This window comes from Hordeum vulgare, chromosome 4H (genome assembly GCF_904849725.1).
Source record: "Hordeum vulgare subsp. vulgare chromosome 4H, MorexV3_pseudomolecules_assembly, whole genome shotgun sequence".
NCBI classification, from domain to species: domain Eukaryota; kingdom Viridiplantae; phylum Streptophyta; class Magnoliopsida; order Poales; family Poaceae; genus Hordeum; species Hordeum vulgare.
The window spans coordinates 577,313,916-577,338,165 of NC_058521.1; the positions used below are offsets into that span (position 1 = coordinate 577,313,916).

Genomic DNA, 24,250 nt, shown 5'->3' on the forward strand with positions numbered 1-24,250 from the left:
CCGCGCAACTGGGCTCAGTAGCCCAGAGAGCTCACTCCGCTCCACTGGATTGGATCGAGATGGATGGACCGACCACGGGCCCGCGACGCGGCGGAATCATTCGTTTCGTTCACTCGGTAACTCGTCGTAACGGACGGACGGACGCCGTCGTCCTCCTCTCTACTTTCACTTCGAGTACACTCTACGCCTCCTCTCTCGGTTAACCCCTCTTTACTCCACCGTCCGTCCCCACGGCGTACGTCGTCAGTCGTCACAGCTCAGCCCACGGTACGATACGAGTTGGTGCATCTCCTCTCCCCTCCCACTCCGCCCGCCACCTCGCTCCCACCCACTCCGGCCCACCGCCGCGCACCCCCTTCCCCCGTCCTCGCCCGCCGGCGGCGCGGCGCCATGGCCATCCCCGTCGAGGAGGCCATCGCCGCCCTCTCCACCTTCTCCCTCGAGGTAAAGTAAAACCCCCCTTCCCCACTCCTCGTTCTCCCCTGTTCCCCGCTCGCGCCCGATCTGCTCCCTGGGCCCGGACTAGGGGAAGCGCTGCGCGGGGAAATGCGCTGCCCGCGCGCCTCCCTTGGACCCCTGGAGGGTCTCCGCCAGCCGCGCTGCCCGATTGGGGATGCGAATTTGGCGCCCGTAGCCGGAGAGTGCTCGCGTTCGAAGCTCAGTGCGAATGTAGGGTTGTCGGCGTAGCCCAGTTGGATTCCACAGGGCCAATGGCTCTCAGGTTTTGGTCGTTACGCTTGATTTCAATTGAACCCACTCGGAGGAGTGTGCAACTTTAGGGAGTCGGGCCGTGGAGGTGTCCAGTGGGTGGTCTGCTGTCGCGTGCCCTCTAATTTTGGCTAGGTGTTGTTGTTGAAATGCGGGACACGTGTGTTCTCCTTCCAGTGCCCTGTTAAGTTGAAATGTTGGAGGACGTGACTGCTATTCTTCGTATGAGCTGCTTTATATATGGGTCAACTATTGTTCTTATCGAGCTCATTGTCAGTCAGGTTCAGATAATCTAATGGCAGTTGTTTTCCTTGGTTTGGACGGTACAAAAATATGGATCTTCAAGTTTGCAGATGGCTTTAATTGTGATATGTAGAAGTTCAGTTTGATGGGTAATTGGGAGCTGTTGTGTACCGGGTATAACCATGTTGACTTAGGTTAGGCAGTCTCCTACATGTGGCTATTCACTTTACATAGGTAGGTGTGTGTTGTTGCACGGTGCGGACTTCAGATCCTTGCATGATCAATTACGATCTCTTGTGTAGTAATATTTGCCCTGTTCTGCTTGACCCCAAGTTTCTATTAATTATTTGCATTTTAAATTTCAGGATGAGCAGCCAGATGTGCAGGGATTAGCTGTGCTCCTGTCAAGTGAAAGATATGCAACTAATAGTCCTATTGGTATGTGAACGTGATAAATATCTTTCATCTCGTTGATGCTTTGAAGTACATTGTTATGCACAATTGTTGTGCTGATGCCTGATGGGCGGATGGCACTCACAGCCGCAACCACAATACATGAATCTACCCATCCCATCGCATTCATCGTGGTTAATTTTCCATATTTTTGCTGCTCTTAGAACAATCGTTGAACTATCCAAGAAAAAACTTCAGAATTTCAATTAATGTTGAGTGAACTATTGTAATAGAAAATTGCACTTTTCCTTTCAGAGTACAGCGATGTTGCTGCATATCGTCTATCATTAGGAGAAGATACAAAAGCAATCAACCAGCTGGTATGTAATTCGTAGTTTCTTTGCTGTTGCATCATGCATGATCTTTTCTTTCTGATCAATAGATATTTGGTCCCTTTTGGTTGTCAATATTTTTTTTTTTGACAATTGGCTGCCAATATTTTCTCTTCAAGTGACGTCCCATGCAAATAATTAATAACCATGCCACCTTTTGATCTATAGGTATTTAGTTCCATTTTTTTGGGGCAAATTATTGTCTGAGCAACAGTATATCACCACAAGTCCCCAATCACTATCTTATCTATTACCACTATTATGAACAATAACTGCACTTTCTTTTGTTCCTATTTATGACTGAAAATAATAATAATCAAGTAGCCAAGATTCCTGAGTTAAATTGGTCTCAGTTCTGTACTTAGTTCTACCAACGGTTTTGTAGTAATGGTTTAGTAGAAAGTATCCTTTGAGGTAATATAACTCACGAGAAAAAAACTATCAGTTTCAAGGAGCAAAATGGATCTGAAAAAGGATTGTATCTTTTGGTATATCGTAGTTTATTTTTTTCTAATCGCATTTTCCCTTTAGATCCTTTCTTCTATCTATCTTCTTATTGTAAATACGTTTCTTCATGTTGCCTTAACTGGAAAATGCTTACTTACTTTCTCTCTTCTGCTGTCTTGTGGATGAACATGAACCGCAGAATACTCTGATTCAAGAGGGAAAGGAAATGGCCTCTTTGCTGTACACATACCGCAGCTGTGTTAAGGCGCTACCTCAGGTTAACTTCTGCTTGCTCTGTCTATCCATTTATTTCCATCTAAACAATCACCACATTTTACCATAACACTGCTGGTATATCTGTAAAAGAAGTTTTGCATTACTCCTTTTCCCTTCTAATTCCACAGCACACGGATACTAAAACACTTCTAATTCTACAATCTTATTGACAATGAAAGTAACTAATCTTTCTCCTTTGAATCACTGGTAGTTCTGTCATGAACATGTAAATTTAATCTGCTAGCACACAGCTACTCCCTTTTCCCACTTTCCACGATGGCCAATCAAGATATGTGCAAACTTCTGTTAGTTATTATGTTGATGGAACCACATCTTCTCTGGCCCTGGCTCTGATTTGGGCTGATTAGTTTTCTGTAGTCCCATCTTGTGGATTCTGAACCCAAATATTCTCACTTTTTGATTAACTTATCTATTACTTGTGCATTGAGTCTTTTCTCTATTGATGATATCAGATCGTTCATAGTGCATAATTCTCCTTGTGCTGTATAAATTCTTCACCATGAAGTACATAATTCTCTACTGTAGTATTGACCGAGTATCATGGATTATTGAACATTGAATGCAGCTGCCAGATTCAATGAAGCATAGCCAGGCAGATTTGTACCTAGAAACATATCAAGTTCTTGACTTGGAAATGAGCCGTTTACGCGAAATTCAGAGGTGGCAAGCATCTGCTGCTTCAAAGGTAGGACCTCCATTGTATTCTGTAATTTAGTTCTTTCATCATACTTGTCTCTTATAGAGTACTTGCTTCTATATGGCACTGATGGCTACTTTTCACCAAAGATTCTTATATGTTACTGTTAAAGCAAAAGTGAGTAAAACCTGTCCGACAACTCCTGAAACTTTCTTGAAATTGAAGTATATATGATGATTTACATTAGGACAAGTGTCCTGTCATCTTTAGCTTCTAATCAACTAGGGTTTGGACCTGTGTCATTCTCATACCATAGTAATGTTTAGCAGTTGCCAGCAGTGCAAGACCTTAAGAAATATTTCAGCATCATTGCAGGTTTTAACATCATTTTGTTACCTGGTGCAGCTGGCAGCTGATATGCAGAGGTTCTCTAGGCCCGAGAGACTGGTCAATGGACCCACAATCACTCATTTTTGGTTTGTTCTTTTGCCCTGGTGTCTGTTCTTTAGCTTTCTCTTCGCTTAGAGAAATAATATGATGTCTGATTTCACAAATTAAATATCAACTGGGCATTTGTTTACTGTTTGAAATAGTAAAACTAGCTGCTTTGAATTGCCAGCCAATGAAACAATAAATCTAAACCAGAGGAAAAGCATTCTGGTAACACTTTCCAGAACTGTCTCTGGAATATCCACTTATAGGTTAGCAGACATGGGCATAGATATTTCGATGCTACAATTGCGCTGCTATAAATGAGATCTATTACATCATTCTGGTTCCAGAAGAATCGGTGTATGTTTCGACTTATGATTACTTCCTCAGCCCGTAGAGGGAAAATAGAGCTTCCAAACTTAACCTAATTTAATCTATTTCTTAGATTACCATTGTTAAGTCCATGTTTTTTTTGTTCTAATTAATCACGCAAGTTTTTATCCATTGAGAATCAGGCTTATGGTTTTATTTTGATTTTAATGCAGGTCTATGCTGAAATTGCTTGATGTCCTACTACAGCTTGATCATCTTAAGAATGCAAAAGCAAGTATACCTAATGATTTTTCATGGTACAAGAGGTATATGGTCATGCTTTGACTTTTAATTCCCAGACCACCTACCACAAAATGAAGAAATAAGTTGAGAAGTAAAATTGGTTGATTGCCAATTGATTTTCTCACTATTCAATAGCTGCGAACAAAGTTTGTTTCAATGCTGATATTTAAACAACAAAACTCTCTTTTTAGTTAGGGACATAGGCACGTAGCTGTAGTCCACATCACCTTCAGTTTAGTTATTCACTACATACTTCCAATAATTAATTATATGCTAACTTTTCCATGTTTTGCATTTATGCTTTAAGTCGAGGTATGTATTCGCTAGTTTAGAGATCAAATACTCACTCGATTCTAAGCGAGTTCTTCTAACCTACTGAAGAATAGTGAGCAGATTGCACTAATGGTTGGGACTGCTTTGCTTTAAATGGCGAATGTAACTGAGTAACTCGTGTCTCTTGCAACTTCGAACAAACTCAATGTTTCCTACCACCCAGGGGTAGTTACTGTACATATATATTAGCATATCACAAATTTATGATTCTACTCAACATAGTTTGGGGCATGCTGTAGTTGCTGAATAAAAATAAACCATTTATTAGTATCTGCATTAGTTACTTAGGATCAGCCTACCATGGTCAATTTACTATTTAATGATTAAACTACTTTGCCACCTACCTATTAGAGCATAAACATGTACTAATATTTCCACAAATTGAAATATTTTATGGCAAAAGTTTTTTTGGTATGATTTATGGCTTTGAAAGAGAATCCATGTTTGCATGTTAGTCTCGATCCACATAGATGCTCCGATAATTCATTAGTCCTTACGCTTTAATGCAGAACATTTACTCAAGTAAGCACCCAGTGGCAGGACACTGACACTATGAGAGAAGAGCTGGATGATCTTCAGGTTGCTGATTTGTCATATCATTGAAAATCTAAGTCACCATGATCATGGTTATTTCTGCATAATATCTTAACTTGTTAACTATTGTTTTGAGAATGTACACTCTTCCACTTTTAGTTACCTGAATGGACTCCGAGGCCAATACCTCCCATTGAGTCGTTTGACATAAAATCTATAATGGTAACCATGCATTTTAATTTGATTTTTGCTGCTAATCGCAGATTTTTCTGAGCACCAGATGGGCCATCTTGTTAAATTTGCATGCTGAGATGTTTCGGACAAACACGTATCCTACTATCCTGCGTTCTTTCTTAGACATGACTGTATGCTCAGCAGTAGGAAAAGAATACACGTTCAAAATATATTCAACCTTAGTTCAAAACTGCGAAACTTATTATGGATCGGAGGGAGTATTATCTTTGATATATGATATATCTACCAGACTGCACAAGAATTTTGCTGCCCATAGTACAAGATTTTTGAGCCATATGAAAAAGTACAAGGCTATAGCTACTATATAGGATCTGACTGATGGAAATATGTCACCTTTGTTAGGAGATTGTAGGGACACACTTCTGCACTTGAACAGATTTCTGTTGATGTCCATCACTTTTGAACAGTTGCAGTACACTGTTGATGATCATGTACGATTTTAGATGGCTTCTAAATCTGCTTATTATTATGTACCTACTACAACTACTGTTCTTGCATGCTGCTGTTATTTTCCTTGTCCATGCCAGTTATGATTCCCTTGACTCAAAGAATAGTGTTGAGGACATTCTACAAGTCCTTATAGTATTCTGCGTGGAGTCACTGGAATTAGATTTTGCTCTTCTTTTCCCTGAGCGCCACACTCTACTCCGTGTTCTCCCAGTTTTGGTTGTTCTAGCAACCTCATCGGAGAAAGAGAGCGAGTCGCTCTATAAGAGAGTGAAGATAAACCGTCTTCTCAATATTTTTAAGGTATGATTATCACCTTCTAGCTGTTCTGTGAACCTATTTTTTTTTAGAAAAAAAGTTTAATTTATCTATTTGTGTTATTTAGGTTTTATTTACCATTTATTTACTATTACTTGTACCTATTTTTCAGAACGATCCGGTTATTCCGGCATTTCCAGATCTGCATTTATCCCCTGCTGCAATGTTGAAGGAATTGTCATCATATTTTCAAAATTTCTCCAGTCAAATTCGCCTTCTTACTCTTCCAGCTCCCCATGAAATTCCTCCTCGTGAGCTACAAGAATATCCTTTCTGCAAAGTTAAATCATGTTTTTGTTAACAGGGTAGGTTGAGGATTCAACAAATGTTGGCTTCTGCCCAAACAGATGTGACTATTGTCTTAAGGAAATAGATATTTCAATTAAAGAATGAAATAAAACCGAACTGATTTTTCTTGGGGATGATAAACACCATGAAGTAATGAGCTATATATATTTACACGTGGCAAGTCATATCGTGCTTTAAATTCCTTAACTGAACCACTTATCAGAGGCATTACCTGATTCTGAACCACATGGGAACTATAAGAGCCGAGCATGACGACTTCTCTATACGTTTTGCCTCCGCAATGAACCAGGTGATGTTCTTATCATTTTGAGTTGCCAGTAAGGCATATATTCCAGTACACAAATGATACCTCATGAATTATCACTACCTGTCAATCACTGTCCTTGATGAAAATAGTAATCATTGTCACAAACGGTATCTCAATCGTTTCTGCTAACTGTACTCATTGAGCTTAAATTTATGCAGCACATGTGTTTGTTCTGGCGATTTAAATTAGCATATTTTTTTGGAAAAGAGATTTAGTTTCTCTCAGCTAATGAAGCTTATTTTTCTTTGGTGGGCTGTGAGCTGCATTGGTATTGACCTGCACTGTACTTTCAGATGATAACATTGAAGTCATCAGATGGTGCAGATAATGACTGGTCGAGAGATATTAAGGGGAACATGTATGATACTGTTGTGGAAGGCTTCCAGCTTCTTAGTCGATGGACTGGCAGGATCTGGGAACAGTGTGCGTGGAAATTTTCACGCCCTTGCAAAGAACCGCCTATTTCAGATTCTCAACAAGACTCAACGACATTTTTTGACTATGAAAAGGTCTACCTTTTTGCTTTGAAGGAGTACTTGTAGCATCCATTTTCTTGTTTGTTTATACAACACTTCATTGCATTATTATCATTTAAGTGAGGAACGTGGAAGTGGCCAACAACAATAACAACTAAATCTTTAGTCCCAAACAAGTTGGGGTAGGCTAGAGCTGAAACCCATAAGATCTCGAAACCAACTCATGGTTATGGCACGTGGATAGCTAACTTCCACCCACCCCTGTCCATGGCTAGTTCTTTGGTGATATTCCAGTCCTTCAGATCTCTCTTTGCAGACTCCTCCCATGAATGATGTAAAAGTTGACTCACCTTGTGAATTATGTACTTGACTGAGTGCTGTTCTATCTTGTGTCTCCACTTTGTTGGGCCCTTGTAACACCCTGAATGCATTTCAAACGGAATATCTTAAATATGTTCAGTGCTTAATTTCATTTAACTGGGCCTAGTAATTTAAAGATGCATGTTCGAGTGTAGACAACAGTTTTCATCTATTCACCGCCTTCATCCTGTAAATTCTGACAAATTGGCCTTGATGCAGCTATGTGCATGAGCCCCTAGCCCTGAACCCTTGACTGGCCTGTGCATGTTAATTGAGCTTGAGACATGTGGGCTCACAAACGTTTCCTCTCCTACTTCGTCATTCTGAAACTAACCGATTAAGTGTTTCTGAGCATGTGTTACGTTTTGTCTTCTCAGCCTTAGGGTAGCACCACTCTTATACCTATGCATCCCCAAGAACAGAAGAAGAGCGAGGACAGTGGCGGAAGGCATCGCCGGCAATGCCTGGGCCCGAGACATTAGAGGTGTGGTGGGCCTGCAGGAGATAGGCCAATACTTGAGGACATGGCAGCTCGTCGCACGCACCAATCTGTCCACTGAGCCGGACAAGCTCGTCTGGAAGTGGACGGCCAACGGCATCTACTCGGCGAGGTCTTGTTATCGGGCAACCTTCCATGGATCCTTGACATGCCACTCTTGGCAGCTCATCTGGAAAGGTTGGGCCCCTCCGAAAGTCAAGTTCTTCCACTGGCTTGCGAACCTGGACCGATGCTGGACTGCGGCAAGGTTCGCGCGCCGAGGGCTTCCTCACCACACCCGCTGCCTGCTATGTGACCAAGAGCCGGAGACCATCCAACACCTGCTGCTCTCCTGCCCCTTTGCGCGGCAGGCATGGCATGAGACGCTGTCTTGGCTGCACCTCCCGGTCCCGCTGCCGGTGCACGATGCTTCCATCCAGGATTGGTGGAGGAGGGCGAGAGACGTCACCCCACCATCACTCCGCAAGGCACTGCGATCTGTCGCGCTGCTGGTCCCCTGGATGATATGGAAGCATAGGAACGCGTGTGTGTTCGACCATATTCCTCCGTCGCTCGACGAGCTCTTGGATACGATCAAAGATGAAGTCAGGTGCTGGGCTAGAGCTGAGGACAAAGGGCTTAGGGTAGTCTTGCCCCCAACCTGGGATGTCCACTAGACCACCATGTAACTGTGCTGTAACCACCTCTTAGGAGGCTGTAACTCCCCCCCCCCCTTTCAATGCAAAGAAACCATGCGTACTCATAGCATTGTGCAGTGGCTGCTGTAAACCTAGTCCTGGAATTCAAAGTAGCAGTTCTCCTCCTCCTTGGCATGCAAAGAGGGTGGCTATTAACTGTCCTGGTGTCTCTCAAACAGATAATATTAGCGGAACTCTTATGCTATCCGTGTTTGTAAAATGGTCTCTGTATTTTATAAGCCATAAAAATGATTTAATTTTTTCGTGTTCATAACTCAAATTTAGTAACTGTTTTGCAACTTGCATGCAGGTAGTCCGCTGGAACTATACTGCAGAAGAAAGAAGGGCCCTGCTTGAATTAATCGGTTACATAAAGAGTATTGGATCGATGATGCAACATTGTGACACCTTGGTGTCTGAAGCTTTGTGGGAAACAATACATATGGAGGTCCAAGATTTTGTACAGGATAAACTAGATACAATGCTTCGTACAACATTTCGGAAGAAGAAGGACCTTTCTCGGTAATTTGTTCTACCTCAACCATCCTTCTATTTACTTTATATTGAGATTTATCCTCCATAGCTCCAATACTCTCAGATGGGTTGGGTATCACCCGCTATGTCGTTGGCAGCACACAACAATTTATTCAGTTTGAGATTGACACATTTTCTCAATGTGATGTTGTCTTTGCCATCTATATTTATTTTTGTGAAATTGTTCTTTCTGAAATGTGACAATACATTAAGGGGGACTTTATAATGCTTTGTTCATTTTTCTTCGCTATTCTTTCAGGATTCTCTCTGATATGCGAACCCTCTCCGCAGATTGGATGGCCAACACCAGCAAGGCAGATCCAGAGCAGCATTCGTTACACCAAGAAACTGAGGAAATGAGGCAAACCACATTTTATCCGAGACCAGTTGCACCAACAGCTGCACAGGTTTCATAAGCGTTTTAAATCTAAAAGCAATTATTCGTTAATTGTATGTACTGCTTAACCCCTGCACCATGTTGTTTACAGTAATAAAGGCTAATGGTTTAAATTCTCATTCAACGGGCCAACGGCCTAGCACTTAAGGTGCATTATCAATTTATCATATATAGCAACATATTTTAAGCGTCTATCATATCTGAAACAGTTTCAGGACGTGACTAAATACAGCCTATTCAATGTTGTGTGGTTTCTAACATGTGACTCCAGCAGCTCAAATTCAAACAATCCCGGATTTGAAGCTTGTAATTATAGGTGGCTAGGTGGCATTGATTTTATTGAACAAAATTATTCTATTCATTTTCATTAGTATAAAATGGCAAAACTATTGAAGACTATAATACCATAATAACACCAAATCTACTGACTGAGTCACCAGGGTGCTATTTTTTCTAACCAGTTCACTGGAACTTCGAGTATTCTGGTTGCACACATGCTAGTTTTTATTTATTTGGGTGCTATTGGAGCATACTTTTCTCATAAGGAGATAAAGGGCCAGCATCATAGTTGAAATGTATGTTCATGTATCACTTATCACCACCTCACAAATCTCAAATCATTTCTAGGCAACATGTGGAGTTGAACAAACATTGTTCTAATTTCTGGAGGTTCTTGTGAACATCTAGAGCTGACAGACAATTGCATATTTAATTTAAGAGCTTCTTAAGAACATCTAGAGTTGACTGAGTCTTTTTGAAAGGTGATTTGATTTTGTAAAGCTCTCTTCACTTCACTGTAAAACTATGCATATTTGATTTTGCACTAACATAAAAGTTATACATAAATGGTTGGTTCTGTTTATTTTGTACTTCTGTTTCTGATGATTCTGATGTGCGATTTTCAAGTATATGGGATGAGAATTGATTAGAACCCCATTATAAAATAAATATAAAATGTTATGTTTAGATCTTTATTTTTTATAATTTTACTTCTTGCTGTAAATCATTTTTTTGCTATGTGTTCTAGCTAAGAATATTTTGTTTACTCTGCATATGACTTCTAACTTCTAGTTCTGTTATCGAACTTCATACAGATTCATTGTTTGCAATTTCTCATCTGTGAGCTTGTATCTGGTGGTAATCTGAGAAAACCTGGAGGGCTATTTGGGAATAGTAGCTCCGGAATACCTGTGGAAGATCTTAAGCAGCTTGAAACGTTTTTCTACAAGCTCAGTTTTTTCTTGCATATTTTGGACTTTACAGGTACCTCCACGGTCTCAAAATCAGGAATAATAATTCTCATATGCATGCAGTTGCTGCTGTATATTTGGTGCATTTCTTGCGCTCAATACCTAATCTATTTTTGATTATATATGTTGTACTCATGGGGAGCATTCAGTTTATTCTAATTTGTTCTGTTATTCTAGAGTACCAATCTAAATTTGGGAAGTCTGCATTTAGTGTTTTCCAACTTTATTTTCCTTTGAATAATGTAATTAACTGTCAACTTTTGTGGACACATGCAGCAACGATTGGTACACTAACTGATCTTGGATTTCTTTGGTTCCGCGAGTTCTACCTGGAATCTTCCCGAGTTATCCAGGTGCAGCATTTCACATTGCTTAGTGACGTATAACGAAATTCAAGATGATAACAACTGTTAATCAATATTTGGATATACAAGTAGCTTTGAAGTGTCCTGGTGTTAGGATTGCCACATCAAATCTTTTTAAGTGGCAAGTTTATTCCTTTTTGTTTCTTTTTCATTGTTCACACCCAAATTAGTTTTGCAAGTTATGTTTGCTTCATGCTCAGAATCTAATTTACTTTGGACATATGTAACTTGGAGAAGCGTTGTGAATACTCAACATATGCAAAGAGTCGAGGGCACTTAATGTAGGATGTCGTACAATACGTTTGTAACTGTGTTATCTGAGATCACAATAAGATTCATTACAAATGAGGTAGCAATTCATTGATCTTTGTTCATAAATTCTACTAATTACAGGATTGAATAGTAATATAGCTGCATGTTGGCGATGGTGACGTACAACTTCCATTAGAGTTTTAGAGGGGGTTTGGATAGGCTTAACTTTGGCTTTTGGATTTTAGCTTATAAGCTAAAAGAACACCTATTTATGTGCTTTTGTCTTTGGCTTTTGACTCTTGACTGTGGAATGTTTTCCGTTTTCTAGTTTGCCTGCCGAGGATAATACTATCCGAATGCCCTGTCTGTCGAGAAATACTATGAAAACGTTTTGGTCCATATTAACTCAACATACTAAATCATGTTTAACTAAGTTGTTGCAGCTAGATGAGCTCCACTCCACATTTTTATCTGTACAGCGTATGGTCATGCACTGTTTATACTAACTTCGGTCTTGATGACAGTTTCCAATCGAATGTTCCCTCCCCTGGATGCTGGTGGACCATGTCATTGAATCTCAAGATGCTGGTCTTCTTGAAAGCATTTTGATACCACTTGACCTCTATAACGACTCTGCTCAACATGCGCTAACTTATCTCAAACAGAGATTTCTCTATGACGAAATTGAAGCTGAGGTAAGCAATTGCACTTGTGACATCTGCCCTATTTTAGTCTGCGTTCCTATATTTGGCCGAGTGTTAGTTGTTTTTCATCTCTTGACTGAATATCAGCGTCTTCAACTCCTGTCATTGCATTCATGCTTTTCCAATGAGGGTAGAAGAGTTGAAGAATCTGTGCTGATTTACACCTTTGTTTAATAACCATTTGAAGACAGTTTCAAATTTCTGTTATGGCATCTTGTCCCTTCTCATTGCTCTCTTCCTTCCCTTCTCACAACATACATCTATTAAAAAGTCTACTAAGGCAAACTCATGATTCTGATGTGGTGTTGTTATCTATACTGAATGACGTGCTAATGTTTTATATGGTGTTATGAACATGTTTGCTTAAATTGCCAGTCATTTGAGATATTCCCATTTACAACAAGGATCTCTTGTCTTTTACCAGTCTATTCACAAGTACATTGTCATTCTTACAAAGTTTGTGGAATGAGCTAAATTGGTAATTTTATGTTCTCGTTATCACTTGCTGGTGTAACTATCCTGACACACATTGTGTAATTATGTCATGTGCCATTCCTCAGAAACAACTATAGTGTTTCTACTGCATTTTAATTTCAGTAATTTTACTGCAAAAATATCAAGATGAATATGGTTCCACGCGCACCCACATGAATAATAAAATTGATTGTTTTACTAAAATAATAGGAAAATAAATAAATCTAAAATTTCGAGGTATCACATTTGGTCCAGTAGTCTACTCACATGTGCATTTTCCTGAAGAAATAGCACACATGGTATTCTCAGCGAAGAAAACGAAATCTGATCTTACTGTTACTTCAGTGTTTTTTTATAGCTACGATTTTTTCTTTTTTGACAAGAATACCACGGATGGCATTTCTTCGCGACAATTCACGAGAGTAGACCAATCGACCTTGATACCCCAAAATTTCAGTTTTTTTTTTCTGTTTGTTTTTCGATTTGGCGCAGTAGTAAAGCTGCTGCCTTGTGACCATGAGGTCACAGGTTCAAGTCCTGGAAACAGCCTCTTGCAGAAATGCAGGAAAAGGCTGTGTACAATAGACCCAAAGTGGTCGGACCCTTCCCCGGACCCTGCGCAAGCGGGAACTACATGCACCGGGCTGCCCTATTTGTTTTTTTGATTTTTTACTGTTCACAACGGGTGCGCGTGGAACCATGTTCCAAAAATTCCTGTCCATTACTGCTTGTAATATAAAATAACTGCATGCATGATTGTATGTTCACCATTTGTGTGATACCAGAGTGCCCGATTCGGTTCATTTCGAGCTGCTTGCTTATACAATTATGAACTCTGGGAAAGTAACATGGTTAGGCAAAAGGGTGTTGCTATGGGTTGGAAGTTCCCGAAACATTATAATTAATCTTCCTGTTTTGCATTTGTAAAGCATCTTACTGGCGTTTCTTTGGCACTGATTTGCAGGTCGATCTTTCCTTTGATCTTCTGGTTCAGAAGCTTAACGAGGTCATCTTTACATATTATAAGAGTTGTGCAGCAAGGTATCAATCTTCTCTTTTCAGTTTTACCTATCCATTGATTTACCTGGAATGCCTTTTTGTCTGTGCTGATCCATTTCCCTTCCTCATATGCAGTACTCTTCTTGATAGTTCATTTACCTATGCATGTGATGATGGTGAGAAGTACTTTGTCAAACCCTTGAGATTTGATGCAATTTTCAAGCTAAGAAGAGTCATGGTAAGGGTTTATTTGATATGGTTTATGTTGAGGGTTTTGGGTATCTAGGGTGTGTTTGGTTGCCTAGGTCAGCGGAGCCTGGCTCGGAGAAGGAAAACGAGCCAGGCTGAGTGCAAAGCCGGTTAAGCGAATACATGGTAAAAACGTCAATTGCGTGTTGTTTGGTTGCCTGTATGAGGGGTCTTGTCACTAGAAACCAAATTCTGTCTGATGTTTGGTTGCGTGGCTCGCATGTTGGTCAGGAGTTAACTACTATGCTTAAAGTAGAGCACCTTGGCTAGCATGACGGCGGAAGAAGGCCATACAACGGACGAGCCCGAATGCCGGCGCGAGCACCTCCAGGACCGGTGTGCCGTCGTGGACCTGGGCCGTAGGAGCGTACACGTAGGGTACGTGCCCCAACCAGCAGCACCGGCGGGCACGCCGGGGTAGTAGGAGGCCGTAGAGAAGGGCTGCCACGGGTACGCCGCGCCGTAGCCCCCGGCGCTGGTGCCGCCGTTCCACCTACTGCCGAGGCCGAGCAGTTGTCGGTGGCTTTGTGGAGGCTCTTGCGGAGCCACTCCCCCTCCCCCTCCCCCTTGCGCTCCTTGCTAGGCGGGAAGATGAGGTCGACCTTCTTGCCGGTGGCCTTGCGGAGGCCCTTGCGGAGCCGCTCGGGGTCGGCAGTGGCTGCACCTGCACCTCGCCGGTGGCCTCGACCGCTGACTGGTCCACCGCCTCGACCCCGGGCACCAGCGTGAGGTCCCCCGCCACCGCACACAGCCTGTTCGTGCACCCGTGGTAGCGGCAGTGCATGGCCACCTTCAGCGCGAACTTCGTCGGTCCGTGGACTTCGATTCTCCAGCTCCGGCACGCCGAGATCGGCCCCGAGGAGCTCTTGCACCGCAACACCGCCGCCTTGAGCATCGCCATGGCCTCTTCACCTTGAACTCGCGTGCGTGGAGGAATTTGAGGAGCACTGTGTCCGTGCGCTCGTCAGCGCACGGACATCGGCACACCCCAGATCAGCTTCTCCGCGACAGCCACCGTCGGTGCCGCAGCAGCCTTGGGCTCCTCCACGGCAACCGCCGCCGCTGTTGGTGCCTCCTCGGCCTTGGGCTCCTCCTTTGGCAAATCGGATCGAGACCACCGGGTTGGCCAGATGAATCCTATGGGGCTTGTCCGCTCCACCCAGCCGTCCCCGTGCTCGGCCGCTCCCGTCCACCCTCGCCCCACCCGCGCCGCCTCGCTACGTCTGCACACCGCGGCGCCTCGGCGGCTCCGCCTGCGCCGCCTCGCTCTGCCCCACGCGCCCGCGCGCCGCCTCCGGCCGCTGCCGTGCCCCGCCGCCGGCTCGCCGCTGCCTCGTCCCGCCCCGCGTCCCATCCTGGTCGTCAAGTGGTTCATGGGCTGGATTGGGCGGTGCGGCCATGAGAGGAAGGAGGAAGAGGACGAGGGCAGACGTGATTAAGTGTAATCACGTTCCCAGCGAGCCACCCACGTGCGCTACAAAGCATCCATCGGGTCTGGCTCGCTAGAAACTGCCGATTTGGACGTTTCCAGTGAGCCAGGCCTAGAGGTGCTTTAAGAAGCGTGCCGTACAGGCTCAATAGTACATGCAGGCAAGCAAACAACATGACATCGAAAAGATGCTGCATACACCGTGCCTGGTTGGGTCTAATGCAGACAACCAAATGCGCCCCTATTGATCAATAGCAGCTGTTCATGTAATCATGTGCAATTATGAACCACATACCTTTTTTTTCCTCGTCTAAATATTGGATCCTTGATTTCTAGTCAGTTAATTAGAACCATTTTTAATACTAACAAACTGTGTTGAAATATATACTTTTCTACGTTTTGAGAGCCAGGTCAATATCCCTCTGTTTCCAAATTTGTTTTTTACACTGGTAATATAAACCCATTAGAGAAACTTCACACTGTAAGGGTACTAGTGCCTAGGGTGCTGTGTTGGATGTCATACGGAGTTATTTTATTTTATCATATTTGGTACACCTGCCATACTATCTATATTGTGATTTCTTGAATTTGCATGCACAATCAAGATTTGGTGGGTTTACCTTTCAATTACCCTTTGCAGCTTTGCCTTCAGCTTCTAGACCAGTATTTGGTGTTTGATTTTTGGTCCGTTCTTTGATTTTGAGACATGAACGCAAAACCGTCTGGTTTCATGATCAGTTGATCTACCTACATTTCAACCTCTATTTATTTCAGGCTACTGTCTATACCAAATCTTTCTTTACATGCTGAAAATTCATTTCGCGTCTCAGATCTTAGGGAGGACAATTGACTTAAGAAGCCTAATTACTCAGAGAATGAACAAACTGTTCCGAGAAAATATCGATTTCCTACTGGAACGCTTCGAATATGGAGATCTATGCGGTGTTGTAGTAAGATCCTTTTATCTTTATGTTCATACAATCTCTCATGTATTCAATTATATTTTCTTAAGCAATTTATATGTTTATTCTGGCCAATCACCGTTTGGAACTTACCAATTAGGAACTACAACAACTTATGGATATTTTGGAGCTAACACATCAGTCAATATCAAGATTTCTTGAACTGGATTCTTACTCTCTTATGATTAGTGAAATGCAAGAGAACCTTTCACTGGTTTCTTATTCGAGTCGCATCTCTTCTCAGGTTTGGGCCTCTATTTACACGCTTATTTTGATGTGTAATATGACTATTAGTAATGAGATTGAATTTCAGTATGCCTGGTAGTCATGACCTGTATTTCTTTATCTTGTATTAGCTTGTTCTTTCTTTGGCTCTAGAATTCACTAGTTATTGTCCTTGTGTAATTTTTTGGGTGTGCAACTAGTGAACAATGTATTTTTGGTAGAAATTACACATGGAAGACACAACCTTCATGTTTTTGCTGGGAAGTCACAGTATCAGCAGTGATGCTACAATATGATATGCATCTCTATGTCTATTCCTGCAAAAAAACTGCTGTTACATCCATTTAAAGTTTTATCCTAATTTGACAAATTTTCTGATCGACCCAGATATGGAATGAAATGCAAACAGATTTCTTGCCCAATTTCATCCTGTGTAATACTACACAACGGTTTGTTAGATCATTAAAAGGAGCTCATCACTCTTCTCAGAGATCAGATACTTCTACTGGGAAACCTTACTTCTACTGTGGGTCTCATGTAAGCACCTGCTATGAAATCTGCCGCTTGTGATTTCCAGTACTTGTTACTGAACATGCCGCTTGTGATTTCCAGTACTTGTCATTTCCAATATTTTTTACTTATGAATATGCAAGTGTTATATATAGTGAAATATTGGAGTTTGAGAGTCATACTAGAGGATAGCGCAGGATTTGCCGCACAGTTCTTAGGTTTTGGAATTAATTGTATTTTTCTCCCAAAGGTTATTATGAAAATTCACATTTTGTGCGTACCGTCAAGGCGGTCGAGCAAACATGGGTCCCCGTGGGCGCTATTGGGTTGGCCACGTAGGCCAGTCCTTCCAGCTTCGGGATTTTTTCTTTTTCTTTTTTCTCTACCATTTTCCCCTTCTCATTTATATATTTTTTAACTCATGAATATAATTTAAATTATTAAACATTTTGAAACAAAAAATGTTTTCTTCAAAGTTGTGATTTCCATATTCGTGGTTTTTCAAAATTAACAAAAAAATTCAAATTTCGTGAACATGTTTTTAATATTCATAAATATTCTTAAATTGTACATTTTTTGGATTTGCGATATTTTTTTCAAATTGTGTACGATTATAGGACTCATGTTCTTTTTTAGAATTCATAAATATTTGTCATATTCGTGAATAATTTTAAAATTTACAAACATTGTTTAAATTCACAAATGTTTTTTAAATTTCGTGATAACTTTTGAAAATTCACAACAAATTTAAAATCTCTTAATGTTTTAGTTTTCATTCAAAAGTGGTTTAATGGTATGTTGGTTCCGATACTGTCATGTGGCACATGTGACCCAACCGAACCCTTACAAGGAGGTTCCACTTGAAGGACACAACTTTGAATCTCTCCGAAGTCTATATTACTAGGAGCTTATTTTTTGAAATTCAGGAACATTTTTTCAAATAAAAAAAGTCGTCTTCAAAATTGTGAACATTTAAAAAAAATCCATATTCATGATTTTTTTTTTAAAATTGTGAATATTTTTTCATATTTGTGAACAAGTTTTACAAATTATGTACCTTTTTCTAAATTTTTGAACATTTTTTAAATCCGTGACCATTTTTTTAAATTGTGAACAATTATAAAACTCGTGAACATTTATTAGAATTCATGAACATTTTCCAATTTTCATGAATAAAGTTAAAATTTACAAACATTGTTTAATTTCTAGAATAATTGAACTTGTAAACATTTTGGGTAAGTCACAAAAAATTAAAATTCCTGATTGTTCCAAATTTTTCTAAAAAAGAGTTTTAATGGATTATCGGTTCTCATGCTGGACCCGGACCCATGACCTGACTCGACCCTTACAAGCTAGATTCACTTCAAGGAAAGAATTTTGGAGCTCTCCTAGGCCTCTATTCCTAGGGAGCTTAGGGCATCTCCAATGGCGTACCCCAAACCGGACAACACTAAACGTCTGCGGAACTGGATACGGGAGTCGGTCATCCAATCCGGTGCCGGTGCAGCAGATGAAAGCGGACATGGCATTTACATTACATAGGGAAGTTGTTTTACATAGCAAAAGTTACCTTAGTCTAAATCTTCGCCGGACATGGGCCGACGCAAACGGCGTAGAGTTGCCGACGTTGGCAGCGTTCCTGCCCGTGATCTTCTGCGCTGCCTCTGCCGCAATCTCCTCGAACTGGCGGACGCGCTCCTCTACATGGATGCGGAGCATCCTATGCTCGCGGCGGATGGCGCGGGCGCTGCACATGGACTCGTACAATGCCTGCTGCTCATCCACAATGCCCGGATTCTCCACGACCACGGTTGTGATGGCCTCCTTGTTCGCCTGCTCGCCGGCGATCTAGCCTTTCACGAGCCGGTGCTGCTCATGGAGTTGCAGGTTGTACCATTGCTCGTCCTATAGCATCCGGAACGCGGTGATTGGTGGCGGCCCGTGCTGCTCCTTCGCCATGACGGTGTTGAAGTGCGCCCGTGCCCGTGCTATGGTGAAGCCTGTGAACGGCGTCGATTCGGGCTCGTTGTCGGACACATCCTCCATCGTCCGGTCTTTGTCCTCCGGGCTCTCCTCCGGCGAGCTTGAAGGCAGACCCACCTCTTTGTTCTGCTCATCGGGCCTGCCAGTTGTGGACAATGCTCGCGATCTCGTGCCGGTGCCGCGGTGAGAGGCGCTTCCACCACGTTGTGCCGCCCGCGGTCATTGCATCGGCGGTTGTGAGTGGAGGACGAATGGAAGCAGAGGTGCGCTGGTGGTCTTGAATGGTGGGGTAAGGGAAGAGGAGGTTGTGCGGTTCCTGTCGTGCATGTCGGTGCTTATATATTGGGCGTCGGCCAGGCCAAGCGCGACGCCCAAGCGCCGATTTGAATGCGGGCGCTTGGAGTGGGTTTCCTAGCCACCGCACATGTTAATACTGTGTAGGCAGATAGATGGGCAGCCGACTTCAATGCAGTAGGAATCCACTCCGTCGCCCTATTCGGTCGCGTCGCTCTGAGCCAACATTAACGCGGCGTGCCGAGGCAATCGTAGTTGTTTTGGTAGATATGCTCTTCAAGCATTTGAATCCGCTTGGATCACGGCGAGACAGATAGAAGTAGGATGAGAGCACGGAAACATTTGACCTTATGGTCAAGTCGTCCACCTATCTTTCTGATCTCATTCGTTTATTACACATAATCCAATTTTTCTATAGCGGGTTGAAGGAGTAGGTTTAACTAGGAGAGAAGCAGTAAATTGGGGCTAGTAATATGATCCTTTTTTGACGTCCCCCCCCCCCCCCCCCCCCCCCCCCCCCCCCCCCCCCCGCGTGTGGTGGCATGGAGATGCAAAAATAAAAGGGCTGAAATGTTTCTCGCTTTTGGCGTTTTTTCGAGTAATACAATCAATTCAATAATGCTGTCTGCTTTGATGAAGCAAATCAGATGACAAGCGATCTAAGCCTTGAAAAGGAGAAGACTCATAATTGGTAAATTTGCGGGTTCAATTCCTGCTGGATGCACACGAATGGGAACATTCCATAAGTCTTATTGGAACTGTCTCTCTCGCTCTGAGCCGGCATTAACGCGCGCTGAGAGCAAGCGGAGGCGATGCGGGTGGTGCTCTTGGCGGCCGTGCTAGTTGAATGCTGTGCCTTTCGGTCGGCATGCAGTGGTCGGCCAGTCTGCTCTGGACTGGCATAATGCGATGACCAGAGTGGAGGCATGGTTGGAGCAGATGCGTGGGAGAGGGTTTTGGGTCGGGCCGAACGAGCAGACGCGTAGGTGGCACGAGTCTGGACGCCTACAAACCTCTCCCCGGTTTGCGGGCTCGGACGCATTCACGGACGTTTGCGGCATGGCGTTGGATGGCAAACAACGCCTGGATACCGCGTTCTGTACATTTAGGGGCTATTTGCGGCACGGCATTGGAGATACCTTTAGTAATCGTAAGGATAACATGAAGTTCTGATGGAAAAATGATAGCATCATGGACTAATGAGCAACTCTGGAAGTAATGCAGATTTTAAGTTATTTGGATAGCTGGGATGTTAGTATATATGGTAGTACAGTTTGCAAGAAATTACATCGTTGCATCTCATACTTCATGATGTTTTCCTTTCCACTTGTCCAAAATGTGTTATGATGTTTACCTGGCAACATGATATCCACCAGAGACCTTAATCTCTACTGCTGCACTCTCATTGTTTTTGTAGGATTTGACGATGGCATACCAGGGTCTTGCTGGTCTGTACCGTGACTTCTTTGGGATCCCTCACATGTTCGCAGTTGTTAAACTTCTCGGTTCCAGATCATTACCTGGTATTATCCGTGCTTTACTGGATCATATATCAAGTAAGGTGAGTGTACAACTGTTAAGTAACTTGTAAGGTATCATGTCCTCAAGGCACACTATCCTAATAAGCCAAAGTAAAATTACTGTATAAAAATATTCTTGAGTGCTTGACAGCTGTATCTCAGATAGTCTGACAACTGAAATACTAGGAAGGCAGACCTAGAAGACAACATGAAGTTTACTAAGTACTGTTTGTTTGAACTTAATATTAATACTAAGTATTCCCTCCGTTCACAAATACAAGATGTTTTGGATATTTCAATATGGACTACATACGGACTGAAATGAGTGAACAAACACAGTAAAACGTGCATATATACATAGTGCATTAGCCAAAAAGTTAGAACTGTTAAGCTTCATGCACTGGCTGACGCAACCAAAAGTACAAACTCACATATACACTTCAACACCCCCTCTCACGCGTAACGCGGGAAGTCAACACATGAATAGACACAGGTATGGCTGAAGAGGCCTATATGTGGACACAGAGGGGGCAGCAACAATTTTTGGATAAACTGCGAAAGCCAGGACTTGAACTCAAGACCTTAGGCTTTGATACCATGTTAAGCTTCATGCACTAGTCAACGCAACCAATAGTCCGAACTGATGGAGTAACTAATAATTTGCTCTTCCTCTTCAGATAACAGCTATGGTGCCAAAAGTAACAGGATTGCAAGAAGCACTGCCAAAGTCTATTGGACTTCTTTCGTTTGATGGTGGTATAGCAGGTAACATGTTAGCTGCTGGCAGTCAGAGTTCCAAATCCCAACAGGAATGGGCTCCCATGCTGGCTTTCTGCAAATATCTGCATGAAACATAACATAGTGGGTGCTGCGTAATTTCCAAGGATCTCAAGTATAATGCAAATAAGAGATAGCATTGGTGATAACACTGCATAATAAACCCAATCCATCCTAGGTGTTAGTGCTACTTTTGGGTGCTTATCATTTATCGCCCCACATTTGTGTACAGTTGCCCAATCCTTTCTGCTTGAGCTTATCTTATGAGGGAAACTAAGTTTCTGTAGAAGTTTCATTTTAGATGATGTACTAGTTATGTTATCGTATCTCCTAAAGAACAGAGGACTACATAAGCAAACAGAGGACTGCTTAAACAACATAGTTTTCCGCGCTGCTAATTTGCTACATTGCCAGTGTGGTTCTAAAGAGGTAGAATAAAATTCAAACTTATAAGTCCATATTGTTTTCTTTAGCATCGGATGATTCTGGACGATACAAGTTTTTGGCAGGTTCCTTAATTAGTCAAACTCCTTATTTATGAATAGCATGTGCATGTATTGTAGGCTGCCAGAAGATAATTCATGAAATATTGACATGGGAAGCGAAATCAGATGTGAAAATTGAGGTTCTTCATGACCTTAAGGAAATTGGAAGTGCTTTGTATTGGATGAGCCTTCTGGACATTGTTTTGGTGAGCCTATTCTCAAAGGCATTATTTTTTTTTATTTTTTTATGATTGTTTCACATGTTAATGTTCTTTCTCCATTCCACTGTATGTTAAGTTGTTTGGTTTATAAACACATCATATGATGGTCTGTATTCTTTCTGATGTAAACAAATGTCATTCAGTTGTAGGTGTTTATTTTATCTGTCACTTTTTGTGCCCCTCCTGTTTTATAATGTTGGAAAATATTCCATTTATCTTACTGGTCCATGATTTGTTTCTCCAATAGAGACAAATCGACACTACACAGTTCATGCAATCAGCTCCATGGTTAGGATTGGTACCAGGAAATGATGGGCAAGTGAAGCATGCCTACTCTGATAATACTCCATTTACCACATTGCTCAGTGCTGCCACCAGTGCAGTTGCATCGAGTCCTGCATGCGCAAATCCATCTTCATATCTTGTCATGTCAAAGCAGGCTGAAGCTGCCAGTAAGTCCATATTAAATGATCTATTTTTTGCTTGTTATTTTTCAGAAAAAAGTGTTAAGGTTTGTGGACGCTTAACCTCCAGATTAGGCATCTTAATTTGTAGAGCTGGTGTTTCTTCTAATGAAATAAATAGTGTTAGTTAGGCCTTTCGCTTGGATGGGTAAAAAATAAACAGGTGGGGTCTCACTCTAATCCTTTCTGAAAACTAAAATTTGTTTTAAATCAAACCACTCCCGTCCTATCCAAATGGAGCCTTAAAAGCATGCAGATATGTGTTTTTCTTATCTGCTGCTTTTACCATGTTCTGAGTTTGGATTAAACTTCTCTTTCCAACAGGCCTGTTATACAAGTCAAATCTCAACTCAGGGAGCGTGCTGGAGTATGCTCTTGCTTTCACAAGTGCTGCCCTGGATAGACATTACAGCAAATGGAGTGCAACTCCAAAGACAGGTTTCATTGACATAACCACATCGAAGGACTTCTATCGTGTTTTTAGTGGTCTTCAGTATGTAAGTAAACTCTGTTGCGCACATCGTCTACAGCTTTTTAGCTGCAGCTTCTGAATGTTTATTCCACCTATTTAAAAAATAACTGCATGGATGACAAATCATATCTCTCCCTAGCCTCTACCTTATTCCGATTGCTCTTTTTTCTGGCTTTAGCCGTTCTACTTCCTCTGCCATGGCATAAAACTTCAGAGCTATTGATGAATTTCTTTTATGATTGCAGCATAGTTTTAGTGCCTCATCCTTTTGCAGTGACTGAATAAGTAGGTTTTTGCTTATCTTATCCAGAGCTACTTGGAAGATAGCATGACCAATCCTTCAAAGAAACGAGAAATGGTGGGCGACTCTGTAGCATGGGCTGGCTGTACAATCATGTACTTGCTGGGGCAGCAGCTACATTTCGAGCTATTCGATTTCTCCTACCAATTCCTCAACGTGGCAGAAATAGAAACCGCAACAGTCTCACTTTACCAACCTACAGATAGGAGCAAAAGCCCAAATATCTTCCAAGTGAGATCACTTCCTACTTTCCCTTGTCCGGAGTTAAAGATCCTCTTAATATTTTATCTGTCCTCGATTTTGGAGATTCACATTGCTTTTGCACATGGTGTTTGTGAGAAGGGCTACGAGGTCATCCTTGAAGCGATGAGGAAGGCTAGGAGGCTGAACAACCACGTGTTCTCCATGCTGAGGGCGCGCTGCCCCCTCGAGGACAAGGTTGCGTGCGCTATCAAGCCAAGCGGGGCGCCCCTTCACCGTATGAAGTTTAGCAACATAGTTTCTGCATTCGAGACATTGCCACAGAGGGCGAACTCGTAGTTACCAGGCGGATGTATGTTTTTCTTTTCTGGTCTTATCTCGTATGCATGTGAGCAGTGAGCTGATGTATTTGTGTGGTTATGGACCTAATGTATATAAGTACTATATTATATAACTGTAGTAATAAACGTTGAACTCAATATCCTAATATGTGATGTTCCAAA

The 24,250-nt window shown here is 42.2% G+C and overlaps 1 protein-coding gene across 2 annotated transcripts; it reads left to right on the forward strand.

Annotated features, from left to right (window-relative positions):
* Positions 1-242: 242 nt before the first annotated feature.
* On the forward strand, positions 243-24,250 carry LOC123449684 (protein PIR). 2 transcript variants are annotated; one of them, XM_045126985.1, is made up of 30 exons: positions 243-444; positions 1,317-1,389; positions 1,660-1,724; positions 2,383-2,460; positions 3,046-3,165; positions 3,523-3,593; positions 4,095-4,187; positions 5,007-5,076; positions 5,295-5,359; positions 5,841-6,036; positions 6,164-6,315; positions 6,556-6,649; positions 6,961-7,176; positions 8,990-9,201; positions 9,473-9,620; positions 10,705-10,873; positions 11,137-11,213; positions 12,002-12,172; positions 13,620-13,696; positions 13,790-13,892; positions 16,163-16,282; positions 16,395-16,538; positions 16,907-17,056; positions 20,724-20,867; positions 21,504-21,591; positions 22,167-22,294; positions 22,557-22,761; positions 23,098-23,270; positions 23,556-23,777; positions 23,889-24,250. In XM_045126985.1, the coding sequence occupies exons 1-30, from the start codon at positions 391-393 to the stop codon at positions 24,084-24,086; spliced, it is 3,876 nt and encodes a 1,291-aa protein (XP_044982920.1). In that variant the 5' UTR covers positions 243-390; the 3' UTR covers positions 24,087-24,250. The 2 variants fall into 2 exon arrangements, with proteins under 2 accessions (XP_044982920.1, XP_044982919.1); XM_045126984.1 differs by having other exon boundaries at positions 23,556-24,250.